The sequence below is a fragment of the Calonectris borealis genome, chromosome 27 (genome assembly GCF_964195595.1).
Source record: "Calonectris borealis chromosome 27, bCalBor7.hap1.2, whole genome shotgun sequence".
NCBI lineage: Eukaryota > Metazoa > Chordata > Aves > Procellariiformes > Procellariidae > Calonectris > Calonectris borealis.
In genome coordinates this window covers 4441054-4466621 of record NC_134338.1, presented here as the reverse complement: position 1 = coordinate 4466621, position 25568 = coordinate 4441054, and the positions used below count along the sequence as shown (strand labels likewise).

The 25568-nt window shown below is 64.9% G+C and overlaps 1 protein-coding gene across 2 annotated transcripts; it reads left to right on the top strand.

The window, feature by feature from the left end:
* The first annotated feature begins 1726 nt into the window (after nt 1–1726).
* On the top strand, nt 1727–25260 carry FGFR1 (fibroblast growth factor receptor 1). Of its 2 annotated transcripts, XM_075174956.1 has the most exons (17): nt 1727–1874; nt 11526–11789; nt 12562–12645; nt 13164–13339; nt 15309–15432; nt 16187–16377; nt 17985–18129; nt 19660–19877; nt 20344–20489; nt 20664–20785; nt 20908–21018; nt 21161–21351; nt 21497–21619; nt 21802–21872; nt 22411–22548; nt 23110–23215; nt 23331–25260. In XM_075174956.1, exons 1-17 carry the CDS (start codon nt 1784–1786, stop codon nt 23505–23507), a joined length of 2478 nt encoding a protein of 825 aa, XP_075031057.1. In that variant the 5' UTR covers nt 1727–1783; the 3' UTR covers nt 23508–25260. The 2 variants fall into 2 exon arrangements, with proteins under 2 accessions (XP_075031057.1, XP_075031058.1); XM_075174957.1 differs by lacking the exon at nt 11526–11789.
* Nucleotides 25261–25568: the final 308 nt, after the last annotated feature.

The following is a 25568-nucleotide window of genomic DNA, read 5'->3' as shown; positions in this document are numbered from 1 at the left end:
CTCAGGGAACTTGGCCAGGGCTACGGGGCACGGGGATACAGCTGCACCCCGGGGAGGTGCTCTGGCCGCTGGCTGCCGGAGCCTGGAGGAGGGTTTCGGGGATGGTATCATCCTGTCCACACCCTGGTCCTTGCACTTCTCCTGGAGCATCCGCTGCCAGCAGCACCCTGGCCGGACCAGCACGGCCGTGCTCGGGTTGTGCAACTAACTGGGCAGGGATCTCGCTGGCGAGCTCTTCGGCAAAGCCCAGTGGGACAATTAACGACGGCCAGTGTCAGGACCTCCGTCCCAGGCTTCTGCGGAGTCGCAGATGTGTCGCGGGGGTGGAGCGCGGGGGTTTGCTCGCATCCACACTGCTGGGAACAGTTGGCCAGGGGCGGCTGGCCTTGGGCTTTGGCTCCAGCGTCCCCCTCGAACGTGTTTTGGCAGAGCTCCACGCTCCTAGCGTGGCGGGAAGGAGGGACGGTCAGAGGGAAGGAGGGACGAGGACCATGGAGGGCACATCCCTGGGGCTCCCTGAGCCGGGATCGGGCTCCGCTGGGTCTCTCTGTGCCAGAACCCGGCTCTGATGCCTCCCCGCACGGCGTGGTCCCCTGGCAGGGGAAGGGGACGGGGGGGCTGGAGAGCCCGGCGTGAGAGCTGGCAGGGACGAGAGCGAATTGCAGTGTTGGCCGAGGAAGCCGGGGGATTTCTCCCCAAACGGCTGCTCCGAAAACAGCTGTTGGTGGAAAGAGATCTGCCGCAGGCAGGAGCGGGGCGAGGCGCCGGCTAACCCCTTCAGCTCCGGGAAGGCGTTTCCATAGGGGTGGCTGCTTGCATGCCCTATAGCTCCGATAGGGATGGAGGGGGCCTGGGTTTGCAGAAGGATCTGCTTTGCCGGCGGTGCACGGTGACATGGACAACGTCAGATTTTGGTCTGATTACGTGGGATTTGCCACAGCGAAGCCTTGGGTCAGCCGCAGCGGGGCAAGGTGCTGCTGGTCCTGGAGCGCCCGGGGGTCCTGGGCCGGGTCCTGGCGCTGCCTGGGGCGTTTGGGGCAGGAGATGTTGTGGAAGCAAGGGAGAGAGGCAGGAGGGCACTTGCCTGCAGGTGTGCTCGCGCAGGGGAGAAGTGGCCTTTCAGAGCCCAACAGAAACATTTCTTCTGTCCCACAGAACTTGTCAAGATTTTGAGGTTATTTTTCATCTGAGCAAAGTTAAAGAAAACTAAGAGATTTGAGCTGTCACACCGTGGTGACCCGGCTTGGGCCCCCCTCGGAGGGGACCTGTGTGGGAGTTCCTCTTTTCGGCACAAACTAAGCGCAGGGAGAGGAGAGCAGAAATCTCCCTTTCTTTAACCGGCGTTCGAAAATTTCTCCCACCGTTCTGGGAAATTTTGCTGCATTCGATTCTGCTTCGCCAGCGGTTTTACTCTTGACACATCAGCGCTTTTATGCAGGAAAACATAACCCTGCCAGTCAGCGCTGGGTCACTTCGGAGGGGTCCGCAGGGACCTGCCACCACGGGTCCGGGGACATCTCGCTGTCCGGGCTGGATGCTCGAGGAGCATCGCCTGCGATGGCGAGCACGTCCCACCCGCGGAGCTGTGCTGCGCACAGCGGGGCTGGATGGTGGGATGTGGGGGTGCCTCTCGCCCTGCCCTGACTCTGCTTTCCTCGTTCGCAGCTCAGAGGGGCTGACGGCCCGGCGGAGACCCCCCCCGCGCCCGCCCGGGGCCAGCCCGGGGTCCCCATGGAGTGGGAGTTGCGGAGCCCAGTCGCCGAGCAGTAGCCGCAGCAGTGGGATGTTTACCTGGCGGTGCCTCATCCTTTGGGCTGTGCTGGTCACAGCCGCGCTCTCAGCTGCCAGGCCGGCCCCCACCCTGCCCGACCAAGGTAAGAGGCGCAAACCACCGCGGCCGCGCCGGGGAGCGCCCGGCTCCCCCGTCCCTGGCGATTCTCTTCTGGCAGTAAGATAGCTGGTCTCCCGTGCAGAAGAGGCAGAGGCTGGCGCGAGGTCCAGCCGCGGGGGCTGCAGCGGGCACTTCCCCGGCAGCAGCACGGAGCCGCGTGGTCCGGCTGCCTGGGAGCTGCCGGCTGGTGCCAGTGGGGATGCGGCGCATGTTGTCTGCTGGGAGCAATTTGTGTGGGCCCAAGAAGCGCGTGCACGGTTCCAGCGTCACCCGTGGATGTTTTAAACCTGGAGGGGAATTGTGGCAAAACCCGACGCTGTTGGTCTGGAGAAGGAGTCAAAGCCCTGGGGGCTGTGTCCCCAGCGGGGGGGTCATTGTGTGTCATGGCACTTGCTTCCCCGTGATGATCTGCAGCCCGCGATGTGTGTGAAGCCTTCTCCCACCCCTGCCACCCCTGCGTGACACTGGGGTGATCCTGGGCTCAGTAGGTGGGGACAAGGATTTGGGTGCAGGGTACCGGTGCAGGCTTTGCCAGCCTGCGGTGCATGGGATGAACGCACCCCACGGAGACCCCCGGGATGCTCCCATGTTGCTCCCGGCTGGGGAATGCTGGGTTCAAAGCCGGGGCTGGCTCAGGTGGTTCCTGCAGCCCTGATCTCTGCACCACTGCGAGGCATCGCGGGGGCTGGAGGGCGCAGCCCCAGACGAGGGCATCCCCCTCACTGCTTTCCCCTAAAAGCCTTGCAAGGGCTCGTGGCCGGCGACGGGCAGGCTGGGGGTTTGCTCCTGCAAAGCTCCGGAGCCCGGTGGCACCCCGGGGCGCAGGGGATGGGCTGAGTGGGTCACCTGGCCCTGGGGACAGCTGGCCCCGACAGAAAGCACCGCTCTGGCGTTTCAAAGCCTTGGCCTTCCCCTCGGTGAGGCAGAGAATAAACAGACCAGGCAGCGCCGCGCAGGACTTCTGACTTACTGCCTTTTGGTTTTAATTACCCAAGAATGTCTGGTCTGTGGGGTACTGCTTTTCTTTTTAAGGCTCGCTCCCCCTTCCCTCTTCCTCCCACCAAAACCCCGAGAGCTGATCGATGGCTGGTGCTGCCGGCGCGGTCCTGGTGCTGCGCGGCGCCTCGGTGACAGCCCCACTCCCTGTGCCCGTGGTCCCTTTGTGGCTCAGGGCTTGGGACAGGGCGGGAGCTGGCACCGGCGAGCAAACCGCGCTGCGGCTGGGGTCCCCGCACCGGGGACGACTGGGTGATCCCGGCTGGAAGCACGCCATGGTGCTGCGGCCGGCGGGCCGGGGTCGGTGCCTCCGGTCGGAGCAGCAGGTGCCCTGCTCCCAGATACATCCCATGAGCTGGACTGCGCGTGGTCCCTGGGGAGCCGCAGGCTCCGGAGAGGAGCCTGGGCAGAGCATCGCTCACGGGGACCATCTCCGAGATTTTTCCGTTGGCATGCTTACTCCGCACTTCTGTAAATAACGCGGTTGACAGCAGTAAACATGTTTTTCTCGGGAGATTGCTCTTTCTGGAGGAGGATTCCTGGCGGCATTTGGGGTAAGGATGGCTCTCGTGCCGCCGGGAGAGCGGCGCTGGCGGCCCCGGCTGTTGTGTGGGGAAAGCTGTCGGGGTGTTCAGGCCGAGGGCTCGTTGGAGCGAAGTTTTGGGTTTTGGGGTGCTTAAGGAGCCCTGCAGCCCCCGGAGGGTTTGGGGAGCAGCGTCAGGCAGCAGCGGTGGAGGAGGAGAGGTTGGAGAGGAGGGAGCTGGTGCCATGCCAGGGCTAACAATAACCTCTGGAAACGTTTCCCGACACGGTTCTCACCAGGGCGGCCCAATTAGTGCCACAGCAGGAGCCCGGCTGGGGCAGAGTCCGTCCCTTGGCTCCGGGGCTGGCTGGTGGGAACAAAATGTTCCCGGCAGGACACGCGGGTTGGGAAGAGCCGGTCCCGGGCCAGGACCCGCCGCCACGGCCGTGCCGTCGGCACCTTGCGGGTCACCTGCCAGGGCGGGCTCCGGATCGGGCCCCGGGGGAGTTTGGGGTCCCGCGGGGTGTGCGTGGGGGCTCAGCTCCCGGGCCATGGGGCATCATGTCCCCGGGGCCGGGCTCGCCGTCCTTCCCCTTGCGTTGCCACCGGCTCACGAGCGTTGCCGGCACTCAGGTCCCCTCGGGCCACGCTCGGGTCCCCTGCGCAGCGGAGGCAGCAGCTTTCCCGGACTTTGTTCTGGATGTTTATGGGGTTTCAGTTTACTCCCGGTTCTGAGGCAGCTAAGCTCCCTTCTCAGGGAGCGAGTAATCCCCCGCGCCCGGCCAGCGGCCCCTGCCTCGCTGCGGAGGAGGATTTTCAATCGCTGGCCCGCCTCTCCTCGTGGCGTGGGGAGGGGGCTTGGGAACTCTGCCTTTGTCAGGGGCTCGCTCCTGTTACTCAAAAATCTGCAGCAAATAAAATATTAATGGGCACTTACTGCATTTTATAGTTACCTAAATTTGGAGGTGGTAAAAAACCCCTAGTTAAGGGGAAAAGCCAAGAAATTTCCATGAGCAACCTCCATCGCCTTCCTGCACAAAGCCAGTCTTTGTCTTCAGGTTAAATAGAAACCTGCAGAAAATTGCCGAGGGGATTTTTTTCCTCTCTCCTTGTCTGCTATTGTCCTCGCCGCTGTTCAGGCATTTCCACCGCTCGGGGTCTGCCTCATCCCTGCTCGGGGGTGCTGGGGGTGCAAAGCGGCCGAGCAGGTTTTCGTGGGGAGCCAGGCACTGCCGTGTCCGGGGGGGTGCTGCCTTGGGCAGCTCGTTTTGGGGCACGCTGAGCCCCGATGGTCGCCCCGGTGCAGCAAAGACTTCCCTGGGGATGCATCTGTCCTCCGGAGCAGGGGGGGTTGGTAGAGGAGCCCGGGCTGCAGCCCCCCGCCAGAGGCTCAGGGCCCCCGTTGGGGCGGGGGGCTGCCCCATTTCCCGGTGCCGCCGTCCGCCCAGCTGGCCACAGGCTTAACCTCCCCCCGGCCCCATCTGCGGGGCCAGCGGGGGCCCTGGCTCCTGGGGAGCGGGGCTTTGTTGTGCCCGGCTCGTCCGGGGGGTCTTGATCCTGACCCAACGGGAGCCGAGCGTCCCAGGCTGGGTGTGCTCAGCCCGGGCCGCTCTGGGGACCTCTGTGAGCAGGGGGCTGTGCTGCCTCCTCCTCCTCTCCCCAAAACTCGCTCAGCGCTGGCAGGAGCATTGCTTGTGAACTCAGAGGCTGCAATCTGCTACCCCCCCCCCGGCAGCAAAGATGTTTGGGGCTATTTGGCACAGCTGTAGCCTGGGACATGCTGTCACCCACCACAGCATCCCCGAGGCGGCACAGCGAGGGTCCTTGGCTTGCCCCTGCCGCTCCCCGGGTGGACTGCTGGCCCTCGGCTTTGTCCTCCGCTCCCCATTTCCCTGCTGCACAGCCCCCCCCATGCTTTTGCAGCTCTGGGTGTCTCCCTACCCCTTGCCCCAGGGGATCAGGTTTGGAGCAGCCGACTCCTCGCTGGAGCCCTACGAGCAGCTTAGAGATCCCCTGCCAAGCCGTGAAGCCTCCTGCACTTTTGCTGTTGATGGCAGCAGCCCAGGATCGTTACCGGAGCTCGGGGGGTCCAGCAGCCCCCGCCTGCACCTCTGAGCCCTCCTCTCCCCCAGACCCTGACTGCTGCAGCTGCGCTGTCCCCAGCTTCCCGGGGCATCGCCGTGTCCTCTGGGGCATCACGCTGCTGGCCTTCCCCTCCCAGCCTGTTGAGCCGGCATTGTTCCCCGCCTCCCGCCTTTCCACTCGGATGCTGTCACTCCGGCCCTTAATTGAGGAGGAAAAAAAGAAATATGAGTCTTTGGGAAAAGCAGCAGTGCTCTGCCAGAGCCTGGGCTGCAGAGCTGCCCCTCGGTGAGCAGAGCCACGCGAGGGGGGTGCAAGGGGGTGTCCGTGTGTCTGGGGCTGGCTGGCTGTCGAGCCCCCCCATGTGCAACAGCCGGGGCTGCTCAGAAGAGATGTGGGGGGAGGAACGCAAACTCCGCCTGCACCGGCGGTGAGCCAGGGCGCAGGCAAAGCCAGCGGTTATTGCAAAAAGCCATAGGCACGTGTGTGGATTGGGATGTTCGCTTGTGCCCCCCGGGACGGGCAGGACCCCCAGCTGTCCCACGCCTGGGGGGAGCCGATGGGGGAGTGTCTGTGCCCCAAGCTGCTGTCCCCGAGCGCTCCTCTCTGCTGCAGAGCTCTGAGCATGGCCAGGGGTGTCCCGGGGGAAAGGGGTGGATTTATTCTGACAGCTTTGCAAACTACCAACACGCCTGTTAATTAAGTGCTGCTTCATTTGACATGCAGGCTAGGAAGAGCGGGAGTGCCCGGAGCAGTACATAAATCCCGCTCTCCCTGATGGAGGGAGCAGCCGGGGACCGGCGGGTGGGGAGAAGCCCGCTACCTCCGGGCTGGCTTGGTCAGGAAGAGCCGGTGGTGCTCTGAGCCCCCCAAGGAAGAGCCAGCGGTGCTTTGAGCCCCCCCCAGGGAGACCCATGGGTGCCTTGAGCCCCCGCTGCTTGCCTGCCGGCATCTCCCTGCTGCAGCCTTTCCCTGGGGAAGGGGAGCCAGGGATGTGCATCGCCGCGGGAGCAGCCGGGTGCAGGGATGCTGCTGGGAGCATCCCCCCTTAGGGCATCCCCCTGGCGCAGCCCGGGCTGTGGGGGGGCGGCAGGGCGAGGAGCTTTTTCAATAAGAAAGAAGCCAATCCCTGCGTCCCGGTAAGCGCTTCCTGTTGGGATTAGCGGGGCTGCCGGGCATGTGTGTGCTTTTTCTTCAGGAAATACCTTCGGAAAGCCCCGCTGGGGTCTCCAGGGCAACCGGCGGCCGCGGCCCCGCGCCCCCCGCCCGCATTGTCCCTGCGCCGCTTTGTTGGCCGCTTTATTGCCATCGCCCTCGCTGGCACAGCCCGCGGCTCCCGCCGCTCTGGGGGGCTGCACGCCGGGCTACTCCGCTGTGTGCATGCACCGGCCCGGGAGAATGCGCGGAGAATGGGGGGGTGAAGCTTAATCTGTGCCGCTCCTCTCCCCAGGGCTGCTGCCCTCTTCCCTGTCCCTTGCCATCCCCGGTGGGGGCCAGCCCTGGGGGACCCGGTGACAGTTATATGCACTTGGTGACACTCTCCATCTGGCCAGCGCTCGCCAGGCTCGGCTCTGCTTTCAGTTCCATTTCAAAGCTGGAATAAAGTAATAAAACCACCGCGGGCTGCTCTGGCCGTTGGAGCGTGCATCTACTTTTCGGGCTCGTTTGAAAGCGGAGGCGCAATCCCCCGGGGCTGGAGCTGCCCCTCGCCTCAGGGCTCCCTGCGGGCTGCACCGGGACGGGGCTCTGCCCTGCGGGATCCACACCGGGAAGCTGGTGCTACCTCCCCGGCCTGAAGAGTTTAAGTTAAAAAGGGAACAACAGATAGCTTAGATGTGCCAGATCTAATGGGCGTCTTTCTGCTTTCTCCAGGCAGGCGAGCAGCAGGCGCTGCTGGCGTTTTGTTTGCTCTCCTCCTCACCATTGCCCTGTTTTGCTCAAAGGGGGCTATAAGCACCCGTGCAGCTCCCGGCCGGTGCTGCTGCAGCCTGGCTTTGCTGCAGCCTGGCTGGGGAGAGGAATTCCACCCGCTCCGGGGATCGCCCAGTGCCGGCCGACCTTTGTGCGATGCTGGGAGCATCCAGAGCCTCGCCGTGCAGCGCGAGGGCAGGCAAGGGCCCGGGGAGGAGAGCCAAGCGTTTGTCTGGCTGATTAATCTTTTGCTAACGTGGCCTGCTCGGGGCTTGCTCGCGCCCCGAGGGGAGCAGCCGGCCGGGCTGGCGGCTCTGCGGAGGGGCTGCACCTGGTGCCTTGGTTTAGGTTACAGAAAAGCAGAACCTATGAAAGAGACGTTTCGGGCTGATGGAGTCCAGTGATCAAACGGGCTCACCCTAATTAACACAGGTGGAGGGCACGCCGGTGACACGGCTCACGCCGCCGGCAGCTCCCAGCACTGCTCCTGGTGCACCGGCTGTGATCCCTGGATTTACAGAGAGGCTGCCTGTCCAAGGGCACTTCTGTGCATCAGCTGCCGTGCGAGCGGGGCTGCCCCGGTGCCAGCGGGGCCGTCCCGGCGGCCGCGGCACTGTCTGCCTGCCAGGGCCGCTCCGCAGCAGCATCGGCCAAGCGCGCGCGCTGCCCGGCCCCGCTCCCGCCCGGAGGGTGAGCTAACCTGGACATGCTCATTAGCCTGTGAATTCGTTTTCAGGCCGTTCCCACCATGCCGCGTTTTCCGCCTTATCCCTGAGTGCCAGAGATGTGCTTTGGGTTACCAGAGGGCAGGGTCCTGCCTTGCCCTCTGCCTCCCCTCTCCCGTCCATCACCCTCGACGCCTCCGCGCCTCCCCGGTCACGCTGTTAATGCAAACCAGCCTCTGACTCAGAGGGGCTCGGGGAGGGGGCTGCTGCCTTTGAAAGGCGATCTGGCCACACGCCGGCGGACCCCCGGCCCCCGCCTGCCCGGGCTCCTCGGCGCAGCAGAGCCCGCGGCTCGATGGCCTGAAGGAGCGGTGGCACTTGCCCGGGGTGCCCAGGGACCCGCGCGATGCTGTGCCCGTGGGAGGGGACCTGCCTGAGCCTGGGACGCTGCCTCCCCGAGCCCCAGCGTCGGACTGGGGTGGCTCGAAGTTCTCCCTCCCTCCGAAGACATTTCCTACCCCAGGCCACCTCCTCCCCAGCCTGCAGGTCCAGCTGGGAGGCGTTTGCAGAGCGTGGGGCTGGCAGGAGCTTCCCTCCCTGCGCCAGCACGGGCAGGTTTTCCTGCAGAGCTTTCTGGGCGAGCTGATGGGCCGGAGCCCGTGGCGGTCCCTGGGGCAAGCTCAGCGAGGAGGTGACCTGGACGAGCTCTTGGACCACAGCGGGGTTTTGCTGGCGAGAACTGATCCTGCACTGGCCCAGCACCAGTTTGCAGCGTGGTGGGACCCCGCAGGTCCAGCAGCTCCCACCGCGCCTCAGCACCACCATGCGCGGGTGGCTGGGGACGTTCGTGGGCGCTGGGGGTCCTCGGCAGCTCCAGCCACCTTCTGCAGGTTATTCTGTTCGATAAGGATTAAGTTTGCTGGTGCGTGGGGAGGGCCAGACCTGAGCGCAGGGCGGGGGAAGGGAGTGAGATAAGGGCAGATACGGCTGTGGCTGCAGCTCCGCGTTTCATGTTGGTTTGGGTTTTCGTGGCTGTTTATCGCTCGCTGACCTTGCTCTGTTTGAGAAGGGAGCCAGGACGGACAGGAGGATGTTGTGTTACCGAGTCCCATGGTGTTCAGACAGACGGCGACGGGACATCGCTGCTGCATTGTGTGCGTTGGAAGGTGCCTGTGACTAATCACTTGAAACACAAATCAGAGCTACTAGAAGTGCCCGTCCTGCGAGGCTGCAAGAGACAACCGGGGAGAAAACAGAATTGCAAAAGCCAGACCCTTCCCCCACCACCTAAGGGACTCCCACCAGTCTTCACCTTCCACGTTAAAACGCTTTGTAACCTCTTACTGACGAATCTGGAGCCCTGGCTTTTGGTCTTCTAGCAGCTGAGGAAAGTGAATTCTTCCCCAGCGCACTGCTTTCCTTCAAGTGCTGAGCAAAAAAAGAAAAGGAGAAACTCTTGAGCTGCTCGCAGAGATTTTCCCCTTGAAGCTTCTCATCAGTACGAGGAGAAGAAAAGTGGCCAGAAAGCAAAGTGCAGATCACGATGCGGTAAATGAGTTTCTGGAGAGCTGAGCTTTCATCTTGGGCAGTACGGAGCCGCTGGTGGGTCCTGGGAGGAGCGGTGCCTTGCTGACGGCCCCGGCCCCGCGCTGCCGCAGCCTGCGCTCCCTGCCTGCGCTGCCGCAGCTCGGGGGGATGTTGGACCAGGAGGGTTCAGTGCAGGCAGAGACCCAGTGCCGGCTTTCGGCGGTGCTGGGCCCAGGACGAGCTGCTCCCCGGCTGTTCAGGGGTGCCTGCAGAGGAGGGGGGAAGAGGTTGCGCTTGCCTGGCTCGGTGGGCACCAGGAGGTGAGGGTGATATCGTGTGTCAGTTCTGCAGTGAGGCAGCCCCTCCAACGTGCGCTCCCATGCTGTGGGCGTTCATAATTAGCTGCTATTTTGCAAATTGCCGCGCTCCTCGCTGGGGGCTGCGTGAGTCCCAGGGGAGAGCTGTGGCTTTGGTCTTGCCCCCGTGGCCAGAGTACGGTGCCTGCAGGCTGCGTGCCCACCGAGCCGTTGGTGGGGACAGCCCTCGAGCCGCGGATCAGCTGAAGTTTGAGCGTTTCCAGACCGTTTCTGCTGGGCTGCCTGCGCAGGGTTTGTTGGGATTTTCCAGCCGCCGCTCTGGACCCTCTGATACAGAGCAGTTGCACCTTCGGCCGTGCCCCCGCGGCACCATCGGCTCTTGCCCTCAGCCTGCCCGCAGCTGGCCTGCCACCGGCCCGGAGGTGCAGTGGGAATGCCGTGCTTCCTTCCAGGATGCTGCCGAGCAGCTCTGGCCCCCGAGAGCATCTGCAGCAGCACCGTGTGCCCCTTCGCGCGGCTCCCCTGGCAGCACTCAGGACCCGGAGCCGTGCGCGCCAGCCCGTGGTGCTCGTTCCTGGGATGATGCTCACGCTGCATCTGCCTCGCACCATCGCAGGGAGCCTCAGCGCCCGCGGAGCTGCAACAGCCTGAACCCTTCCTCAGGCCACAAGATTTGAAGAGATGGTTTGAAACCCAGTTGTCCGCACCAAGCCCAGGACCGGGAGAGCCATCGCGCGCCCCACGGAGGGTGGAGGGCAGCGCTTGAGGAGCCGTGTCCGCACTGCCAGGGCCAGGAGAGACAAGATCACGTAGCAGCGGGATGGAGAGAAAGGATCTTTGTGCTGCTCACACAAATGTCGCATCGGGGAGCAGCTGCAGCTCTCCCTGCCCTGGGTCGCTGCGAACGGGAACGCCGCGGCCGGCACCTGTTTTGCCGGAGCTCCCCTGGGCTGACCTTTCCCAGCGATGCCGCTCTCGCAGACCCTCGCTCCCCTGCTGCTGTCCTGGCGCAGCCCCCTCATCCCCCCGGCCTTCCTGCCCCTGCCTCGAAAGCTCTAACCGGGGCAAGGCATGGGGACCTGGCCCGCTTCGCTGGCTGCCCGCTCGTGGTGGTGGGGATCCGGGGACCCCTGCGCAGTGGCAGAGCTGAGCAGGGATTTGGGATGCTCCCGGGAGAGGCTGGATCCTGCCCAAGCAACTGGCGCTGCCTGGGACGTCTCAAGTTGCCCGTTTCTCCCCCATTTCAAAGCCCCTGCCACGGCACGCTCCCTCTGGGCCGAGCAGTGCTTAGCAAGAGACCGAGAGGTGCGTGAGTGCCTTTGAACTCCCCAGCCACCGAGCGGGTCCTGCCGCGGGGGTGAAGTGCTTGGTGCTGCTTGGGGTGCTCGCAGCCTCTGCCTCTGCCTCCCCTCCGCTCTGCAGCCGCCCCCGCCGCCGGCTCCCCTCCCCTGGGCTCGCCGGGGCTGCCGGTCCTCGGTGCCGCCGCGGGAGCATCCCAGCAGCGCATGTTGCCTCATTAACACAGGGCCGCGGCAGCAGCAGCATGGTTTCCTTTGGTCTCTATTTCTTTTCTCCTTTTTTTTTTTTCTTCTTCTCTCTCCTAACTCCTCCAGTTCTGCCCAAAGCAAAAATCGAAGTGGAGTCCTACTCGGCCCACCCCGGTGACCTCCTCCAGCTGCGCTGCCGGCTGAGGGATGACGTCCAGAGCATCAACTGGGTGCGCGACGGCGTCCAGCTGGCCGAGAACAACCGGACGCGCATTACCGGGGAGGAGGTAGAGGTCAGGGACGCGGTGCCCGAGGACTCGGGGCTCTATGCCTGCATGACCAACAGCCCCTCGGGGAGCGAGACCACCTACTTCTCCGTGAATGTCTCAGGTTCGTAGTGGCCCCGGGCGCGCAGGGAAGGGGCAGCCCCGGGGCCAGGCTGCGGAGCAAGGAGCAGGCAGCCTCTGCACGCCTTTGCATGCTCGCCGGCACGTGCACCGGCCACGCGCGGATCTGTCTGGCTGCGCGGTGAGTTCGGGGCGGACCCGCGATTTGGGGGTGCCCGGAGGAGTTACCGGCGCGGTGCAGTGACTTCCCGCCTGCTGCGGTGCAGGGAGAAGCAGCTGGAGGTTGTCGCCTGTTTGTCTGCATGGGGCTGGGGGGGCTGCGGGCTGCCCGCAGGAGTGGGCATGCCCCGGGCGTGAGCCGAGGTCCAGGTTGGCGCTGACGGAGCGTGAGGCTGGAGAAGAATGAACACTTGAGGTCGGGAGGTGTCCGCCAAGGCTTGGGGCGTTTCTGTGCCCGCAGGGTCTCGGCTGCGGCCCCAAAGGGGCTGGTGGCACCAGGCACGGAGCGAGGAGCCGTGCTTGGACACATGGCGTGGAGCTCGGAAATCACTTCTGGGGGCAAATTGCTTCACGATGTCCATGGGCTGTGAGCACCGGGACGGCAGGCACTGTCAGCCCTGGCTGTGCTGGTGGGCATGCACAGCGTTCACCCGGGACGCCCGCGCCTCCCCACTGTGCCTCAGCGCTGCCCTGCCCCGGCCGCCCCGCTGGGCACAGTCCCACGCCACCAGCCCACCATGCTCCGGTCCCCGCCTGGCCCCGCTCGGGGAGGGTGCATGCACGGATGTTCAGCCGGGCTGCCTCTTCTCTTGCAGACGCGCTCCCCTCCGCGGAGGATGATGACGATGAAGATGATTCCTCTTCGGAGGAGAAGGAGGCGGATAACACCAAGCCAAATCGTATGTGCGAGACGGGTTTGCCCCTGGTGCTGCCCTGGCCTTTCGGGGGGGGCGAGGGGAGGCTGGGCACACTTCCAGGCGTCTCCCAGGGCCGGAGAAAGGCAGGCGAGGATGGGCAGGGGCTCCCGCTCCAGCCCAGGGCAGCCGGCGGTGGCGAGGGCTCGGTGGGGGGAGCAGGTCTGGGTGCACCCGGGCGAAGCAGCCTGGTCAGAGCTAGGGCACGTGCCGCACGGCTACATTGGGGTAACTGCTGCCGCAGCCACGCTGCTGGGTGTTCACCTCACACAGAACTGTGTGACTCCTGGATAACACCCCGTGTCCGGGAGCTCCCCTCCCTGCCAGAGCCAGGCTCAGCTGCCGGCAGCTCTGCGGCTTCCCGGCTCAGCCCTGCCCTGGGCATCCTCGGGGTTAAACCAGGAGCAGAATGCTGGAGCTCCCTGAAGCCCTGGTTGGTTTGGCTGGTGGGTTTCGCTGGGTGCCTGTGCTGGCCGTGCTGAGCCCCCGGCTCTGCTCCCCAGAGGCCATCGCTCCCTACTGGACCTATCCCGAGAAGATGGAGAAGAAGCTCCACGCCGTCCCCGCCGCCAAAACGGTGAAATTCAAGTGTCCGTCGAGTGGGACGCCCAACCCCACGCTGCGCTGGCTGAAGAACGGCAAGGAGTTCAAACCCGACCACCGCATCGGGGGGTACAAGGTACTGGAGCCGGGGGGCCGGGGTGGTGCAGGGCAGCGCCCTGCGGAGGCAAGGGGGTGGCAGCCCCTGGTCCTGCCGGCGCGGATGCTGCGGGCAGCTGCTCTGGGCTCAATCCAGCCGGGTGCAGGCTCTGCGCACCTCAAGGGGCTGAGGCTCTGGGGCGGCGCGGGGAGGGGAGGATCGGGAAGGGACTCTGCAGCTTAAGAGGCACCGAGCCCCCTGTCCGCAGAGCCCCCGGCGGGGGCAGATGGGCCCCTCTGACATTCCTGTTGCAAAATAGCCCTACGGCAGTGACCTGCTTCTGGGTCATGTTTGCACCAGCTCAACCTCTGGGGGAGGGGGCGGAGGACGAAGCCAGCCTGCCTTTGCCGGCTTCGCTAATCCCCCCACCGGGGAGAGGGGGTCTTGGCGTCCCCGGGGGTGGCTGGGCAGCCCTGGGGCTCCAGGGGTGGACAGACCCCTCCGTTGCCCAGCAGTGGTCGGCAGGAGCTGTGCCAGCAGCCTAGGGGTACCAGCTTGGCAGGGAGGGTGCCCTGGCCCGCGTACAGGGGCCACATTCATTCCCTGAGCTGGGCGGGTGGCTGCAGCTCTGCTTCCCCAGCACCCGCAGCAGGTCCAGGCTGCAGGTCCCCCCCTGGGTGGGACAGGGGCTCGGCTTTCCCCTTCTCATGGCTCCAGTCTCGCAGTGGGGTTGCTGCTGCTGCAGAGGAGCCCCAGCAGTGGGACCAGCATGCCAGGACCCCCCGACCTTCTCCCCTCCCCAAAGGAGAGGGTGGACTGCACTTCTGCAGCATCCAGGGCTGCTATCCTGCTGGCGGCAGCTCCAGCCCAGGGACCCCCCTGGGTGACCCTGCAAGGGAGCACCGTCCCCTTTTTTCATCTCTCTCAGATAGTTTTCTGGAGCGGGGCTGCAGCCTGTCCTGGGCTCGCGCCCCTCGGGGGCGGGACCCCCGAGCCAGCCGGGCTGGGTGCTGGGGGTCTGCGGCTTCGGTCGCTCGCTCGCCACCGAGTCATGCGCCGCGTTGTGCAAATGGGATCCGGCCGTGGCCCTGCGTGCCGCGGGCTCCAGCCAGGTGCCAGGGACGCGCAGCAGGAACGCGGCCACGTCACGGCTCTCGGCTCCGTGTAGCACGTCCCGGGGAGGGACGCGGGCTCACGGGCAGGGAGGAGAGGGGCTGCTGGCAGCGCTGCGGCTCCCCGGACAGTGACAGCGCAGTGCCCTGCATAGCTAATGGGGCTGAAATGCAGGACTGTGGAAATAACCAGTTTCCAGCTGGGAGGGAGGAATGCAGCTGCCCCGGCAGGGAGCGGGGCTTGGGGAGGTCCCGCCAGGAGGAGCCGCGGCCAGAGCCAGCAAGGGCTGGGCGTAGGAAAGCCGTCCCCGTGCCCCGAGGCCGGGAGGGACCTGGGGAGCACTCAGAGCCCAGCTGAGCCGCCGGACCCGTCCCAGAGGAAACGTGCCTGGTGAGCAGCACCCACGGAGGTGTCCCGGTGCACGGTGTGAAACGCCCAGGCTGCGCCCTGCCCGCTGACCGGCACGGTGCCCTCTCGCTGGCAGGGCTGGCCCTGGGGAACAGCGCGGGTCCGAGCCCCGGGGCCAGCCGGGGGAAGCGGCTCTTCCCGGGCCGTGGCAGCGGGGGAACAATGCCGGTCTGTTCCCTCGGCACGCTGGGGCCGCCGGAGAGGGGTGTCCCTGCGCGCTGGGCGAGCCCATCACGCTCGACTTACAACATCTGCTTCTCGGCGCAGTTGGCTCCGTGGCGAGGCTGTCCTGGGACAGCTGGGAGCAATTACGGTCCCTCTGTAGGAAAGGGGAAAGGTGACCTCAAAGGGAGATTTATGTCCTGCCTGTACGGCGGGGGCCGAGGGGCTGAGCCAGCTCTGACGTGAACGGGAACGAGGGCTCACGTGCTCCAGCCCACCGGCGCTTTGCACCTAACCGGCTCTGTCGTCATCCCCGTGCCCCCAGGTCCGCTACGCGACCTGGAGCATCATCATGGACTCGGTGGTGCCGTCCGACAAGGGCAACTACACCTGCATCGTGGAGAACAAATACGGGAGCATCAACCACACCTACCAGCTGGATGTCGTGGGTGAGGAGCGCGGGGCTGGGAGGGCTTAGCCTGGGTCCCCGTCCCCCCCACCCTCCCCAGGCAGAAACGGGTGCTGCACCCTGCAAAGATGGGGATGGGGAGCGCTTGCCGTCCCCGTGGCCGCCCACCCTGGTGCGCATCTCTGCGGCACAGCGGGTCCGCGAGCAGGCGAGGCGGAAGGTTCACCTCAACCCGTTCTGGGGATTTTTAATTGTGGTGGAAATAATTTCATAGACCAGACAGAAACTTTTTCTAATCGCCTTATTAGCCATAATTCCCAGCTGGGAAGGCTGGTCTGAGCAGTTCCACATGTGGAGCTGCTCTAAATGCCAGTAAATGAACCATTAAAAATGTGATTTAATTTGATTACACTGAGCAAACTGAAGGGAACAGTCAGCGAGGTGAACAAAGGGGTTTGTTAATGCTGACTCACCACAGTGGCAGCCGCTTTGTTAACGGCCGGGGCCCTCGTTAGGTTTGTTTGACCTCTGACCCCCCCGAATAGGTACTGAGGTCCCCGTCCCTGCGCCGGGATTTCACCTGTCCCCGTCCCCAGCCCCTCCTGGCTGCTCTCCCCCCACTGTGGAGTCCCCCGGGGAAGGGGACACCACGGCTCTGCCCACCCCAGCCGGGGGTCCACGTGCATGGGGGGGCTGCAGGGTGCACCCCTGCACAAGGCAGGCGCTTCCCCACGGGCGGGCGGCCGAGCACCCCGAGCCCCGTCGTAAGGTGCCCTGTCTCCCCGGTCCCGCAGAGCGGTCCCCGCACCGGCCCATCCTGCAGGCAGGGCTGCCTGCCAACAAGACGGTGGCCCTGGGCAGCAACGTGGAGTTTGTCTGCAAGGTCTACAGCGACCCCCAGCCCCACATCCAGTGGCTGAAGCACATCGAGGTGAATGGCAGCAAGATCGGCCCCGACAACCTGCCCTACGTGCAGATCCTGAAGGTAAAGCCGCACGCCGGGCTGCTCCAGCCCGCGTCCCCGCAGGCTCGCCCGTCCCCGGGGCAGGAGGGGGCAGTGGCAGCCGTGCGGGATGGCGGCCGCGCTGCCTGGGGGGCGAGAGGAGCCGCCTGGGGCTGGGGACCACCGAGCGGCCTCGGGGCAGCTGGAGCCCCGGAGCCGTCACCAGCCTGCCCCGCTCCACGCCGGGGTGGAGCACGGGGTGAGAGGGACGGCTGCCCGGCTCCTTGGCCACATACAGGCAGTGCAATCCTTTTGAAGCCCTAAAGGCACACGTGGTGGGGCTGGGTGGGCTAGCCCGGGGCGCGAGCCCGGGGCTGGAGGTGGGGAGCTCAGCCCCTGATCCGTCCCAGCGAGAGCAGCTCCCTCTGTGCGCCGGTGGTCCTGCTCACAGCGAGCAAACCAGCCGCTGTGCAAACCCCCGGAGTGCACAGCCCTCCCCAGCCGTGGCCCTGGCCCCCGGGGTGCACAGCCCTCCCCAGCCGTGGCCCTGGCCCCCGGGGTGCACAGCCCTCCCCAGCCGTGGCCCTGGCCCCCGGGGTGCACAGCCCTCCCCAGCCGTGGCCGGATTGCCGGGGGAAGCAGGATTACAGCCCTGTGACTGCCCCTGCCTCCCGTGACCCCCCGTGCGCATCCCCATCCCTCCCGCCCGGCAGCGGGTACCGGGGGGAGCAGCAGAGCCGGTGCTGATGCTCCGGGCGCTGCAGTTTCTGACCGCGTCAATGTGACTCCATGTTGTTGGTCTGTTCCAGCACTCGGGGATTAATAGCTCTGATGCGGAGGTGCTGACCCTGTATAATGTGACAGAGGCGGAGAGCGGGGAGTATGTTTGTAAGGTTTCCAATTATATTGGCGAGGCCAACCAGTCTGCGTGGCTCACTGTCACCAGACCTCTGGCAAAAGGTAATCGGAAGAACGCCCGGCGGGGTGTTTCCTCGGACCGTCAGTCCCCAGCGGTGGAACACAAAACTCTGGGCTCTCTTGTTTCTGCTGTGTTTCTGGTGCGACAAGCCATGGAAAAATACTCAGCGGGGCCGGCCAGGTTTTGTGCTCTGTGTACGTCCTGATGTTTCTCCTGTGTGCTTCCCGCCCCGCCACACGGACCCTGTGTGCCAGGACTGCCCGGTGCCTGCCGGGTCCAGCACCACCGAGCCGGGGTCCCCGTGGGCGCTGCCACCAGGCCCGCCCGCGCCTTCGCACCCAGCCCGGGCGCCCTGTCTGCGCGTGGCTGGGGACGACACGGTGCTGCATCCCCCGTCTGTGCTGCCCTCCTGTCTCCGTCCTCGTGCCTCCCTGTGTCGTGCAAGTCAGCCGGCCGGCTCTGCCTGGGTTTATTTTTCCATGTAGCCCATTGCCAGCATGTTCAGATGGGCAGGACACTCAGTTTGGTGAAGGGTTTTTAACCAGCATCTCCTTAGGTCCGCCTGGATGAGTGGTCATCCTGAGGGTCTCTCTAGCAGGTCTGCAGTGGTCTCTGTCTGCTCCCCGGGGGTCTGGCAAATGAGACTGGGCTCTCCCTCCTCTCTGGCCTCCTTCCCAGAAGATCTCATGTCGTTTGCTTCTCCGTTTTTTGCTTCCATTTTTCCTTCTAGACGGCTGGCGTTAACACAACAGACAAAGAAATGGAAGTCCTTCACTTAAGGAATGTCTCATTTGAGGATGCTGGGGAGTATACATGTTTGGCGGGTAATTCTATTGGGATCTCCCATCACTCTGCATGGTTGACAGTTCTCGAAGGTATATACTCCTCTTCCTCTCCCTTTCCTCCCTCCTTTCCAACGTATGCATTGCGGTCCGGGAGAGAGCGCTTCTGGCCCCTGCCCACCCGGTGCTGGTTAGCGTGCAGCAGCAGAGCTGCAGGGCTGCTCTCCGCAGCCGGAGCGAGACGGGCACGCGTCCCCCCGCTGTGTGCCCCCCGCCCACCCCCCGATTGGGGTCTGCCCCCCCTCTCTCCCTGGCCCAGGCGATGCATACCAGGGGGACTTAACCAGGGGCTGCTCTGCTGGAGCAGGACGGTCCCTCACCCTGGGGCAAGGCCAGCGCTGCCCGCGCAGCGGGGCACGGGGCGCCCGGGCGGCAGCGGGGCTCGGGGGGGCGCTGGCAGCGCTGCCCGCCTGCCTGCCGGGGAGCTGGCCTTGCCCTGCGGCACAGGACCCGCGTGTCGCTTCTGCTGCGCTGCCGGGGACGGCTGTCCCTGTCCCCATTGATGCTGCTCCTCGGACATCAATGCTGCACGGACCAAAGCCTGATAACAGCAGCCGGGAAAGTTTTTGGGGTGCTGCATGGTTGTTGCTTTCCAGCCAAAAACTTTCCCCGTTATCAGCCGCTGCTTCGTCAGCCGGGTGTGCTCGGAGGTGGGACAGAAAGCTTTGACTCCCTCTTACACCTCTCTCTGAGGCTCTGTTCTTTGGGGGGGTCAGGGCAGGGGGGCGGGGGGGTGCGATGGCAGCTTCCACCCTGCCAGATTCACCACGGTTTGTGACCGCACTGGACCGTGCCACACGGCTGCAGCTGCTCTGAGCTGTTCCTGGCACTGCCACCTCCTCTGCTACGGGCGGCCACCAAAGCGGGGTCTGCCCCATGGCACGGCGGGGATGGGACCCTCCTCCCCACCAACCTGGGGGTGCCAGGGCAGATCGCTGCTGCTGGAGGTGCTTATGGCTGCTCTGCCCCGAGCTCTCCCCAGCCGTTGTCAGTAACACCTGGACTCCCACAGCCCCGGGCGCTGCTGGACGGCCCCCTCCATCCCACCGAGCTCAGAGTAACCCCTGGACCCCGAGGGACTTGCAGCTCCGCGTGTGGGCAGAGCACAGCAGCTGGGAAGGGGACCCGTCCCCGGGGGTGCCCGCGGTGCCCCATCCCTGCGGGGTGATGCAGGGGAGCGTCCCCAGCGCAGCCCTGACGGGAGAGCTCCGCTGCCTCGGCGCAGCCGGCGCTGCTGTCCCACACGGCCCTGGCGAGGGGACACGGGCACTGTCCCCCCCACTTCACGCCTTTCTCAGTTGACCCCTTCCCAGCCCAGGGCCCATCCCTGCGGATGCGGCAGAGGCGTTGCCCGGCTGCGGGGGTGAGGAGCCCGGGGGTACACACACGCCTTCCCCGCCGGGGTGGGTGGGCAGCCCCCCTGGTCCCTGCCACACGCTGCACCGATGCAGAGCGTGTCCCCATCCAGCACGGGGAGGAGCCGGGGGGCTCCCCCCAGCACCGCTCTGCTCCTTGGCCCCGGGCGCGCTGGCGGGCGCTAACGCCCTGTTCACACCGACCCAGCTATTGAAGACACCCCAGCCATGATGACGTCCCCCCTCTACCTGGAGATCATCATTTACTGCACGGGGGCCTTCCTCATCTCCTGCATGGTGGTGACCGTCATCATCTACAAGATGAAGAGCACCACCAAGAAGACGGACTTCAACAGCCAGCTGGCCGTGCACAAGCTGGCCAAGAGCATCCCCCTGCGCAGACAGGTAACAGAAAGTAGAGAGGGGGTTTGTTTGCACCTACTGCCCCTCCTGGGGGACCTGTTCTTTTTGGGGGGAGTTTTCTGGATGAGGATGGATGGGGGGAGACCCGGGACCATCTTGTCCCGCTGCACGTGCCACCCTCTCCAGCCTTGTGCCCGTCTGTGGCACAGGGTGGGGACCATCACCGGGCTCTGCCCTGGACCGGCAGCGCAGCGAGTGAGGGGGCTGCATAGCCCCTCCTCGTCCCCCGCTTGGTGGGGCTCGGCGAGGGTGATGAGGAGGACCAGAAGGATTTACATGTTCGAGCAGAAGAGCGTATTTTACACGCTGAGGAGGCAGGAGGACTCCCAGGCTGTGTATTTTGTGGTATCAGCGTGCTGGAAATCAATTACAAATTATTGAGTCCGGGTCCAACGTGGAAGCAGCACTGGGGGGCAGCCGGCCGCGGCACCCGGCGCTGCGTGAAGGTAACCCACGGTCCCCGCTGCAGGTGTCGGCCGACTCCAGCTCCTCCATGAACTCAGGCGTGATGCTGGTCCGGCCCTCGCGGCTCTCCTCCAGCGGCACCCCCATGCTGGCCGGCGTCTCCGAGTACGAGCTCCCCGAGGACCCGCGCTGGGAGCTGCCCCGGGACAGGTGAGGTCCCACCCCCGCTGGGCGCGCTCTGCCCCCGGGACGAGCTGCCGGAGCAGCCTGGGTGGGAGCTGGGTGAGGATGGCGGCACCGCCGATGCCGTTTGCCAACGCCGGCAGCCGACCTGCGTCCCCCCGCGGCCGCTGGCCCCTGCGTCAGGGTCTCCCCTCCCGCCAGGCTGATCCTGGGCAAGCCCCTGGGAGAAGGGTGCTTCGGGCAGGTGGTGCTGGCAGAAGCCATCGGCCTCGACAAGGACAAGCCAAACCGTGTGACCAAGGTGGCGGTGAAGATGCTCAAGTGTAAGTGGCGGCGAGAAGGGGGGTCCCGGCACGACGCCGCAGCCCTGGCTGGGGCTGGGTGTGTGCAACGCGGGGGGACCCAGCCTGGCCCCCCCCAACCGCTGCCTTCTCCGCCGCTTTAGCCGATGCCACGGAGAAGGACTTGTCCGACCTCATCTCCGAGATGGAGATGATGAAGATGATCGGCAAGCACAAGAACATCATCAACCTGCTGGGGGCCTGCACGCAGGACGGTGAGGGCGCGCGAGCGGGGAGGGGGCGTCCCCTCTGCCGCCCCTCAGCTGCCGTCCACGCGCCGGGAGGGGGCTGACCCTGCACCCGCGGGGACGGGACCCCCGCTCCGTGGTCCGGCCGCTCATTCTGCCATCCCCACAGGGCCCCTCTATGTGATCGTGGAGTACGCGAGCAAGGGCAACCTGCGGGAGTACCTGCAAGCCCGGCGGCCCCCCGGCATGGAGTACTGCTACAACCCCACCCGCGTCCCCGAGGAGCAGCTCTCCTTCAAGGACCTGGTCTCCTGCGCCTACCAGGTGGCCCGCGGCATGGAGTACCTGGCCTCCAAGAAGGTGAGGAGCTCCTGGGGGGCCGTGGTGGGATGGGGAGCCCGGCGGCTGGGCTCGGGGGAGCTGCACCCTTCCCTCCCAGCCTGTTTCATCGTGGGGAACCATCTGGGGGCTTCGGGGACCGCCTGACGGCCCCGCGCTCGGTCAGTGCATCCACAGGGACCTGGCGGCCAGGAACGTCCTGGTGACCGAGGACAACGTGATGAAGATCGCTGACTTCGGTCTGGCCCGTGACATCCACCACATAGATTACTACAAGAAGACGACGAACGTGAGTGGTGGGCGAGGGCCTTCGCCGGGGTGGGCAGGGGCAGCAGCGCTCTCCGTGCCGGGGATGCCCCAACCCGTCCTGCGATGCCACGGGCGTGCAGGGCTGTCCCCCCCATACCCCCCCGCTCCCCCCGCCAGCTCCCCAGTGGCACGGAGCCCATGTGGGGCTTTCTTGTGTCCCAGGGTCGCCTGCCGGTGAAGTGGATGGCCCCAGAGGCTCTCTTCGACCGAATATACACTCATCAGAGCGACGTGTGAGTAGCGGCCGCGGGACGCCTGCTCCCTGCCCGGCTTCGCAAGGGATGGGCTGGGTCAGGGGGAGACGGGGAGCCAAAACTGCCAGCACAGGGGGAACCCTCGCTTGTCTGCCGGGTGCTCTGCTGTGAGCTGGGGGACATGGCCCTTCTTGGCCACCCCGTCCAGCAACGCTCTTGCTGCCTGCATTGCTGCCTGCAACTCACAGCATCTTGCTGAGGTCCCGTCCCGCCCTGCTGCATCTCACGTAGCAGCGCCCAGCGCCCGCTGGTGAACACGATGTGCACCGTGGCGACGTGCACCAGATGTGATTTGTCTTAATTTAATGAAAATATAATTAGCGTCAGCAGACAAAATATTCTGAATCCAAATTTTATTTGGCGATGGGACTCGTTTGTCTTGCAGAGCGAATCAAAGCTGTTAGTGCTTGTCCCTGCCAGCAAACGAACTTCTAACTGTACCCAAAGCTCTGAAAAGGGGGTGTCAGCTCCACGGAGCCGGGTGCCCCAGCGTCTGCCCTGTGTTTGCCCCGGGCAGGTGGTCCTTCGGCGTGCTGCTGTGGGAGATCTTCACGCTGGGCGGCTCGCCCTACCCCGGCGTGCCGGTCGAGGAGCTCTTCAAGCTGCTGAAGGAAGGTCACAGGATGGACAAGCCCAGCAACTGCACCAACGAGCTGTGAGTGCGGCGCTGGGCCGGGGAGGGACGGGGACGCTGGCACCCCAACGCCCCCCGCCCGGCCGGGGACCGGCACCGCTTCCCCTCCCTGCGCCCCCGGAGCCGGGGTGCAGCGGCAGCGCGGGGTCGGGAGCCTCCGGGTGCGACCGCCCGGCCCGGGGCGCAGGCAGGTGCACGGGGGGGACAGGCAGATGTTCAGAGTTACTTTCCCAGCAGTTCCCAGCCCTGCAAAAACGTCAGCTCAATCTGTTTGCAATAATCAACGTCTCCCTTTGCTATTTCTCAGCAGGAGTGAATCCCAGGATGACCCCAGAGCAGGGACTAGCTTAGCTCCCCGTGCATCCCGCGTCCTTCCCAGCGGCCGGGAGGGCGGGCAGGGAGATCCCTTCCCTCCACGCAGGGGATTAACCCTAAATCCCCAGAGTAGCGTCTTTGCTGCCCGCGGGTCCCAGCCCGAGTGCCGGCAGCCGTCCCGGGGTGCTGCTCTGCTCCCGTGCGGGGGGTCCCCCGCCCCAGCCGCTCGCTCCGGGCTCAGCCCTCGCCTCCCCTCTGCCCACCCAGGTACATGATGATGCGGGATTGCTGGCACGCCGTCCCCTCCCAGAGACCCACCTTCAAGCAGCTGGTGGAAGACCTGGATAGGATCGTGGCCATGACCTCCAACCAGGTAGGAGAGGCAGCACCGACGAGCCCCCACCTGCGCCCACCCTGCCTGGGGTGGGCGCTCCCGCCGGGGTGCCCGGTCCCCTCCTGAGCCCGTCCTCGGGGTTCGTCCCTCCCAGGAGTACCTGGACCTCTCCATGCCGCTGGATCAGTATTCTCCCGGCTTCCCGGACACCCGCAGCTCCACCTGCTCCTCGGGAGAGGACTCTGTTTTTTCTCACGACCCTCTTCCAGACGAGCCGTGCCTTCCCAAGTTCCCCCCTCAGCACACCAACGGCGGACTGAAGCGACACTGAGGGTGGCACTGCCAGCAGGGACTGCCATGCCGTGCCCGTGCCCGCGGGCTGCCGGTGACGCTGCCTGCGCAGCCCAGTCGTGCTGAGCTATTGCAGAAGGGGTTCAGAGACACAACCGTAGCATCTCACGTAACCAAAACCACCCACCTCTCATGCCAGCTTCTCCTGCCGCCTTAGTTGTGAGCTCTCTGCAGCCCAAAGGTTTTGTTCCGGTGTCTTTTTGGTGTTTCCTTTTTTTTTTTTAAAACCTCTTTTCCATGAAGTCTGTGCTTGAATATTTCCACTTGGTTAAGCCGAAATCCTCTCCGGTGGGCAGCGCCCAGCCAGGGAGCCAGCCACCCTTCCCGGGACGGCACGTCCTGGCAGGGCACGGAGAGCCGGGCTTATCTGCGACTTGGAGAACTCGCTAAGCTGAGGCCAGCGCTGGGTTTCTGCGGCCACGCGAGCCGGGGAGCATCGGCGTGCCGGAAGCCGCGCTGGCACGGCCGGCCGGCGCGGGAGCCCTGCCGGCGCGGCGCTCGCTGCCCGAGATGCTCTGGGGCCGGTCCCGCAGCTCAGCAGCGCCAGCACCGAGGGCTTTGCTGACCAAACCCCTGGTACCTCGGGAGTGGGAGACGCAGCGCATACATTGCTCAGCACTGATAGTAGAGGCAGCCAAACACACCAGTGCTAAAAACAAACGTCCTGTGTACATAGCTAAAAATATGTATAAATATGAATATATATTTACATGTCTTTTTAAAAGGGTTGTTACCAGAGATATACCAGTTTGGTAGTAAGGTACTAGTGGCTGGTAGATATCAGTTGCTATAAAAAAAAAAAAGTTCATCTATTTTGCTACTTTTGCTGTTTTTATTTTTTTAAATTATGTTCTAAACCTATTTCAGTTTAGGTCCCTCAATAAGAATTGCTGCTGCTGCTTCAGTTTTATATGGGGTTGTATTAAACAATAATAATAATGTGTCGATGCCTTTTGGGAATACGTTGTCATTACGTGCCTGGCCTTTCCCTGGCCCCCGCGTCCCCCCCACGCCTCCGGGCTCTGGCGGGGCTGGGGCCGGGCACCGCCTGCCAAGCGCCCGCGGCACCATATTGGTGCCTGGGGTGCCGGGGCGCGGGCGCGCCCTGCGTTTTAGGCAGTGCCGGTGAGGGGTCGGGACGGTGCCCTGGGGAGGGGGCTGCAGCCCCTACCCCGGCGGTTGGCTCCCTTGGGAAGGAGCAGGGGGCCTGGGGTCAAGCCGGTCCCCCGCCGGCCCCCGCACACCGGAGCGGTACTGCGTGGCTCCAGCCCAGCTCCGTGCCTGGTCCCAGCCCCGCTGTGCCCCGGCCGGGGGACACGTGCCCCGCGCAGCCCCCGCTCCCCAGGCAATGCCCGCCAGTGCCTTACCGGCGCCCGGGGGAGCGTCCTCGTCCAGGGCACCGAGCCCCCCGGCTCTGCCCGTCCGTGCCCGCCGGTCTCCATCCCGGAGGCGGTTGCGGTGCCCGGTTGCCCGAGCTCTGCTCCGCGGAGCGGGCGCCGGTTTGCTGAGCCGGGGAGGAGGGGGCATTTCCCTGGCCGGGGGCAGCACCTCGCCGGGGAAGGGGCTGCGCGTGCCCCCATCCCTCCCCGTCACTGGCGTTGAGACTCCAGAGCCAGAATGCTATTACTTGAAAGTTTATTTTGCCTTTGTATGGAGAAATATTATTTGTTGTAAACTCTTCTGTAATGAATCTGGAATTCTTGTAATTATTAAAGACTTTAACCGAGACTTTACAGCCGTGGCCCCATCCCTGGGGGGCGGTGGGAGATGCTCTGGGCTGGTGGGCGATGGGGAAGGGGCTGTAAGGGCTCCAGGCACTAAAGCTCATCGGACCGGTGTGGGAAGGCGACGTTCAGAGAGTAGCGAGGAATGGCGGCTGGTTTCGTGGGAGCTCTGTTGTTCACAGCTTCAAAATTCCCTGTAAAAATACTCTCCCATTCAACAACCAAAACCCATTCGCCTCCTTTTTGCTACCAAAACGCCGCGTGCGTGACTGCGACAGTGTCAGAAAGTGTTGCCTGGCGGGTCCCTTCTCGGGGAC

What these genes read in the sequence shown, in the direction of transcription:
- FGFR1 (XM_075174956.1), top strand. Translation starts at nt 1,784, where the DNA reads ATGTTTACCTGGCGGTGCCTCATCCTTTGGGCTGTGCTGGTCACAGCC. An exon ending in ACCGCATCGGGGGGTACAAG is followed by an intron (nt 13,340 to 15,308) that starts GTACTGGAGCCG and finishes CCGTGCCCCCAG; the next exon opens with GTCCGCTACGCGACCTGGAG. An exon ending in GGCGGTGAAGATGCTCAAGT is followed by an intron (nt 20,786 to 20,907) that starts GTAAGTGGCGGC and finishes CCGCCGCTTTAG; the next exon opens with CCGATGCCACGGAGAAGGAC.